Here is a 7749-nt window from a genome sequence, read left to right as displayed (position 1 = left end):
AAAAATCAAATTCATGTGATTATAACCACCACACACTCATCTGTGTCACAAGGTTCATGTATAAATTTGTTACCTGACTAGTCTCATGCTACATAGCAACTTTGTGATCATCGTGTTTTGATATTTAAATTTATACATTTAATTTTTCAACATTGCATCAGTAACTGTGCAGGCTTTACTTTTGGAACTATATTACTCAGGACATGTAACTTGTACTAAAAATATACTACAATGCAACAGTTCTGCTGTAGCCACATGATCTGTGCCTTAAGTCCAATTGTATGATGTGAAATCAATCACTCCAATAAACAATTTTTGGTTTGTTTAGTCATGTTTCAGCATGTGATGTGAAGATGAAACTGTCGTCTGTAGAGAATAAGTGCGAGCTGAGGATGTCCTCTAGTGGAGATTATGACAAATTGCAGCTGGAGACCAACAAGAACATGATCTTCATTTGGAACCGTGTCGCCAGCTGATACTGATAATATATTGGAATAGTCTTGTAAGATTTTCAAATGTGCATGATAACAGGTCTGAGCTCTGATGAAATTTATTTGCTTAATGTCTTGTACATGTACAAAGTAGCTTTTTAAAAATTGAGACCTCAGAGAAGAGGTATTAATTAACTTGACGATTTATTCTACGATCAAGCATTTAATTCAACTTAAACCTGTGCTCGTAATTTGGTTCAGCTTTGGTTTCAGCTTTGGTTCAGCCCCATGAGAAAGCACTAAGGCGACAATTGAGAGGAAAAACTTTAACCAAAGAGTCAGATCCAGGCTCGGGGTGGGTTGAGGTGACGGCAGATGGACTGGTTGACAAAATTAAGCTTGGAATGAGTCGCTGGGGACCTGGTACCAGAAAGAGAAATGATAGATGATTATGAAGTTAAGCTGTGTCCTTTTCCACAGGACAAACAAATAGGAATTGATTTAATTATGAGAACTTGGTTGAACTAAGTTGAAACTCATCTCTTACCAAAGTGATGTAAACGTGTTTCCAAAGTGGCCATAAAACTTCCCCAGCTGAGCTACAGTGAGAGGTGGAGCAACAGTGTCCGGTTTTACTGAAGTGAAACTGAGAGTTTTTGGAGACCAGAGTCACTGCTTGTCTCTAAAGTAAATCCAGCAGGTTCTTCTTAGCAACACAGCAGAATCTCTTACAAACACTGGTGAGTACAGACGATTATATTCACTGTGGTTTAACAGCAAACAATAAGTTCGTTTTCCACATTTATCAAATCAGATGAATTTAGATTTTGAGGTGCACATGCTGTGCATTTATCAAGCAGAAACACGAGCCTGCACATCATTTTAGTGACTGTGTGCTGGGTGTGTATCTTCCATCTTTGTGTGCAGATTCCCTGCAAGATTGCACTAACCAAACCTTTTAGCTGACGAAGCTAATCGCCTAGCTCGAGTGCTAGCGGGCCATTACTGAAGTGAACCGTGCAAAATGGCAGGCGGAAGAGGGAACACTTGTGTCCCATTCACCACCCGATGCAAAGCGCCTCGTACTGTCGATCAGGAACCAATGAACAAACAGCTCTTACCTTTGTCTTTAAGACACACAACAGTGACCGGTCACCGTGATCGCTGCTCCTATACGCAGCACTTTCCCTCACGGTGCCGGCCAACACGTCTTAACACACCTAATCACACTAATCCCAACACAGATCATATTAAACGCTTTAAACACAGAGAGCTATTCACATGGCTTTTACCCATAATTCCCCGGGGCTCACTGTGCCAGCCCCAAAACTAACCCAGTTGCGGTTACAATACGGTCCGATAATTACAGGTTTAGAGTAAATGACTAAATCTTTCACTTGCTTCTGTATCTGTAGCGACCGATATAGACGGTGAATTACGTCATCACTCACGTTAGTGACACACATGACTTGCAATTAGCCAATAACAATACCTAGATTTCCCCCGCGCCCTGTGAATCCTGTATCCAGGAAATGTATTTCTATTATAGCTGAAGTTTTTTTTTTTTTTTTTTTTTTTTACCGTGGTTAAGTCCGCGTGTCGCACGGGGTCAAACGAACTCGGAGTCGTCATGATGGGATGGGAGAATCGGGGCTTTCTGAAGTTTTGAACCAGTTGAAGCAATTGATTCAGAAAATGGTTCAGTGTTTTGAAACATTGGAATCACCAATTTGAATCATTGAAAATGTTGTTCTCAGGGGTTTTATTAAGAATATCTATGTGTTTTAATTTTTTGGGATTGGATCGGTTTCTTCTTTTGCTTAAAACCTCTCCAGCGTTGGAGAATATTCTCTCACAGGGAAAAGATGAGATATTTCTTAGCAAGATTGTAAAGATCCCAAATGATGCATTTCACTACACTGAATCTCACTAATATTCTCTCTGTTTATATTTCCTTCACACAAACCCACAAAATCTGGGCATTTTGATTCGTTTTTATCAGTCAGTGAGTGAGACCACAACCATTATCCCTGATTGTGGATCCACCTGATGCAGTTTAAATATTCATGTCATGGAAATGTCACCTGACTCAGCACCAGTTGCTGCTTCTGCTTCGTGAAAGAATCACCTTGCTCGTTTCGTTTCCGCCCGGCGCTACTTGGAAAGTGAATTGTGCACGTCCCCATTTGGATCTTCCTAGAAGCACCGACATGTCGGACTTGACCGACTGCTGAGTCACTGACATTTAATAGTGTGAGTACACTGTAAATTAAAATATATATAGTATATTATAATAACCGTTCTTTTCATTGTCTGGCATGTATACAATCTCGGAGCTATAGGCCTATAATTGGACTGTTAACTTCTCTCCAGAGTTTTTAAATTGGAACAAAAAATGCCTCTTTCTACACCAGCGGCAACTTCTCTTCCTCCCAGTTCATATTATTAGGCTGCAAAAGCTTTGTCAATGTAGAAGTAGTACAATTAGATGAAATTACATAGCATTCATATTCTTAGCCAGGAGCAGTCGTTCTACTTTTATTCCGAGCCCTTCCAAATATATCATTATAAGGCACATCTCTAAAATTTCTTTCCTCATATACATATGCATGTCTAACATTTGCCATCTTAATGTAACATTCCTGTGATAAATTCTCTAAACTGGACACTTTTACCAAATTCTAACATTACTGCTTTTTCCTTGTTGTCCAAAGCAATTTCTCACACACAGTTAAAGCCAGAGGGGGACTGAACCTGCCAGACTGAGAAGGTAGTGGGCAGCTGCTGTAGAACTGAGCTCTGACCACTGTGAAGCTAAAATAAATAACTAAAAATACATTTTAAAGAAGTATAATTATGTACATTTAAGTAGACGGTGCAAAGAGGTGGATTGTATCATATTTGGCATTTCTTAGACTGACGAATGGCTTTATGAACAAATTAATATAAATATACAGTTTCAATCGTTAATTTAATTGAAATCATTTTCTGAATCCGCCACCCTATATTGAGTGTGACTTGAGTGTTCACTTTGTTTTAGAAAAGTACCAGAGCCAGCCCCACGTTGATTTGGCACGTTGAGTTTTTACGATAACCTTCCTGCTCCAGTGCTCGACCACTGAGCCACCAGGCCCCCATCCAAAGTCTCTGATAGCTTTTATTTATAATTGTACACATCTGCACTTTCTTGCAGCAAAGGCATCTATGGTATCATCAAATGATATCTGCCGAGAAACCTTACGAAAGCTGCATCTGAAGGCTTTGACAGAGCTTTCCTGACGACAATGTCAATCTGATTAATTATTAATTATGATGAATTATAAGATAAGATCAAACTTTATTGATCCCACAGTGGGGAAATTCACTCATTAAGCAGCTCACAGGAACAGTATAAAATGCAAGAAAACATTTTTAAAGTATTTACAAAAATTGAGAAGTGGAATATACAACACAGAAGCATTTATGAACAAACACACAGCCAAGAGAATTTACAGTAATCAAGCATGAACAGAAATATTCAGCTGAACTGTTGAGTTGTACAGTCTTTCAGTGGTGGCAATTAAAGAACTGCAATAACGCTGCCGGCTTGTTCAGTCTCGTCCTGTCGCAGCAATATGACTTGTTGTTGGCGTCTGTCAATAGGAACCACTAACTGAGACGCACACCGATAACTCATCTCATCCCCGTCGATCAAATAATGACAAACAGCAGGAGAAGGGGGTGTTCTTGTTTATTTTTTATTTTCAATTGCAATTTATTACTATTATTTATTTGTGTAATTTAAGGGGGTGGCACCCTATATGGCCTATGTTCATGTTGTCGACGCTTCTCCATCTACAATCTCATCCTAAATCTGTGCTTTGTTCGCCTGTGAAAGTCGCTCCGTTTACTTAACACTGGATTGATGGGGATTTTACTGTGCAGCAACTCATACTAAAAGCAAAACAGGTTTGCACTTGTAAAGGTACTTGGTATCTGCGAATATTCAGATGCAAGGACTTGTAATTGTACTCAGTCTGGGAAAACATGGTTTCGGGAGAAAAGAGGAGTGGCAGCTTACTTTTTCGAAGATGACTCCGCTCTCAGTTTGCCATCTTGGGTACTTGGAGATCTTGCACCCAGCCACTGCACAACTGTTCAAGGGATTTAAAACGTTCAAACATACATATTTCACACATACACTTTCGTGTACATATTTTGCCTAAAAATAAGATATGTGACTGGGCATGTGAGTGAAGTTAGTGCATCGGGGACAGTAATCCAGTCTTAGGCTGACAAGTCATATTGGTCTATATTTATTGTTGTTAATTTGTCCAATTAGCCCCCAAACTCTTGGGGAGTTGATGTTATTATTACATGTAGACTTTTCTCTATCTATCTATCCATCTATCCATCTATCCATCCATCCATCCATATTATGACAGTTTTTCTTTTCTCCTCAGTGTGTAGACATGGCTGCTGCCAGCTGTCTGCTGACTGAAGATCAGTTTCTTTGCTCCATCTGTCTGGAAATATTCACTGATCCAGTCACCATACCATGTGGACACAACTTCTGTAAAAACTGCATCACTCAACACTGGAATATTGATGTTATTTGTCAGTGTCCCATCTGTAAAAAGGTTCTCAAGCCAAGACCCGAGGTGCAGGTCAATATTTTTATCTCTGAAATGGCTGCTCAGTTCAGACAATCTGTCAGTCACTCGATAACTCAACAGGTAACCAGCAGCAGGTGCAGCTTAAAGCAAGATTCGGAGAAGACGGAGACTAAAATTCAGCAGATGATCCAGGAGAGAGAACAGAAAATGGAGGAGATCAAACAGTCAGTGGAGCTAAGTAAGAACAATGCACACAGAGAGATAGCTTGTGGTGTTCAGGTCTTCACTGCGCTGAAGGAGTCTGTTGAGAGAGGCCAGGCTGAATTCATCAAGACGATCGAAAAGAAACAGAAATCAACAGAGACACAGGCTGAAGACTTTATTGAAAAACTGGAACAGGAAATCTCCGATCTGAAGAAAACAAGCTCTGAAGTGGAGAAACTCCCACACTCTAAAGACCACCTCCACTGCCTCCAGAACTTTTCTGCGAATATCTCGTCACTTGCAAAAAACTGGACAAAAGTCAGTGTCCATCCATCATCATATCAGGGGACTTTGGTGAGAACTGTGAAGCAGCTGGAGAGTACACTCAGTGCAGAAATGAAGAGGCTGTTTGAGGCCGAGCTAAGGAGAGTCCAGAACTATGCAGTGAATGTGATACTTGATCCTGATGTTCTACATCCCAAATCAATTCCATCTAATAATAGACAACGGGTAAATGATAAGTGTAAGTGTGTCCTATCAAAGCAGGGTTTGTCTTCAGGAAGATTTTACTTTCAGGTTAAGGTTAACCGGTGGTCTACGTGGACTTTAGGAGTGGCCAGGAATGGGACCAACCTCAACAGTCAACTCACACTGAGCCCCAGAAATGGCTATTGGACTGTGTGTTGGAAGCGCAAGTGCTTCGCAGCGGCTGACCCATCAGTCTGTCTCGCTCTAAAGTCTAAGCCAGAAAAGGTGGGGGTGTTTGTGAATTATGAGGAGGGTCTGGTCTCCTTTTATGATGCTGATACTGCAGATCTTATCTTCTCCTTCACTGCCTGCTGCTTCACTGAGAAAGTCTACCCGTTCTTCAGCCCTTGCAATAATGATGGTGTCAAGATCCACACCACAGATGAAGGTTGTGTGTTACAATGATTACAGATGTTCAGCGTGTTAGTCTTTTCCAACCCGGAGGAATTCTCTAGTTTAACATACAGTATATTATCCTGGAATATGTCCTATTGCTTTTTACTGTTGCAAATAATATGCAATAATTGATGTAGTATGATATTGGACCACTGCTTTACCTCCTGATCGACAGTACACTTTAAAAAAAAAAAAAAAAGCTTTCTAAATAATGACATGTCTATGTGATACATTTCTATGCTGTATGTACCATTTTGGAACAAATTACTGGTGACATTAATAAAAATGTGGTACAGCAGAAGAATAAAGTAGTCAGTGTGTGTTTCAGAGCAACTGTTCTGTTAGTCATAAAATAAGAATAAACCAATATATGTCAATGTATTTTACAAGGTAGCAAGAAAACCTCACTAGTAGAGCTTTTATGAGGGTTGTAAAATACATAGAAATTCACATTTTATCAAAGTTAAAATGAAAGTTTGTTATAGAGAAAGCAGAGTTGCTGTGGAAACAATTGGACTTCAACAGTTTTTCTCAACATAGCAAACCACTTTCAAACACTAGTGAGTACAGCTGTTTACACTGTTGGTACAACTAAAACTAAAGATGCCAGTACACACACACAGTTAGCCAACGCTGTCATTTCAATAGGTAAATATGTCAAAATAACCAGTAATATACTTTAAAGTGTATTTGAAGTTTACTATGGTAATTTGCATTGCATTGTGGGTAAATTCCATGACATGACATGGTAAATCTCTCTCTCTCTCTCTCTCTCTCTCTCTCTCTCTCTCTCTCTATATCTATATATATATATATATATATATATATATATATATATATATATATATATATATATATATATATATATATATATATATATATATATATATATATATATATATATATATATATATATATATATATATATATATAAAAACATGAGGCTAGATTTTAGATTCCAAGACTCATGTGTGGAAAGGTACCTACTTAGGGTTCTTTATTTATTGGTGGGTCAGATTAAGTATTAAAAGAATACAACTGGTAATAGAGTAAAGTAAGGGGACATGATGGAGAAGCAGACTACATTTCCACAGAATCTACTACAGGGGCTCTTTGAGGGGAACAGGGTCTTCTGCCTCCTCTCTTTTCTAAGATTTGTTTAAAAATACAGTTTATCATGTATTGTTCTGTTTTTATTAGCGGGCCGGGGTTACTGGGTTTATCTCTACAATATCATTTGTTTTCACACTGGAAGGCTTTACAAGAAGAGGTGGTTCTAATGTTTTGGCCACCCTATTTAAAATGAATGCTGGGGCCATGACATCTTCTTATAACACACTGCAATGTGACTCCACTTCCCACTTTGACATCAATAATAAACACAGAGTAGAATTAATGGCAGAGCCATTGTATTTGGTTTGCATTAGATTGCACAGGTGGTCATAATGTTTTGCCTGATCAGTGTATTTAAAAGCATTTCACTCTGTGATTGCATAGATGAATAACACAATCTAAACACATTTATCTAACAACAAAGGATGTTCCTCACCATCTTGCCCTGACCTGCTTTGTATTGTCCTCTTTTTGTAACTGCA

The 7749-nt window shown here is 38.9% G+C and overlaps 1 protein-coding gene across 1 annotated transcript; it reads left to right on the top strand.

Moving 5' to 3' along the window:
- The first annotated feature begins 1031 nt into the window (after positions 1 to 1031).
- Positions 1032 to 6469, top strand: LOC137108472 (nuclear factor 7, ovary-like). Its single transcript, XM_067493094.1, has 2 exons — positions 1032 to 1171; positions 4874 to 6469. Exon 2 carries the CDS (start codon positions 4883 to 4885, stop codon positions 6161 to 6163), a length of 1281 nt encoding a protein of 426 aa, XP_067349195.1. The 5' UTR covers positions 1032 to 1171; positions 4874 to 4882; the 3' UTR covers positions 6164 to 6469.
- The last annotated feature ends 1280 nt before the right edge of the window (positions 6470 to 7749 follow it).

Source organism: Channa argus, chromosome 23 (genome assembly GCF_033026475.1).
Source record: "Channa argus isolate prfri chromosome 23, Channa argus male v1.0, whole genome shotgun sequence".
NCBI classification, from domain to species: Eukaryota; Metazoa; Chordata; class Actinopteri; order Anabantiformes; family Channidae; genus Channa; species Channa argus.
This window is presented reverse-complemented; position numbering and strand designations above follow the sequence as displayed.

What these genes read in the sequence shown, in the direction of transcription:
- LOC137108472 (XM_067493094.1), top strand. Translation starts at nt 4,883, where the DNA reads ATGGCTGCTGCCAGCTGTCTGCTGACTGAAGATCAGTTTCTTTGCTCC.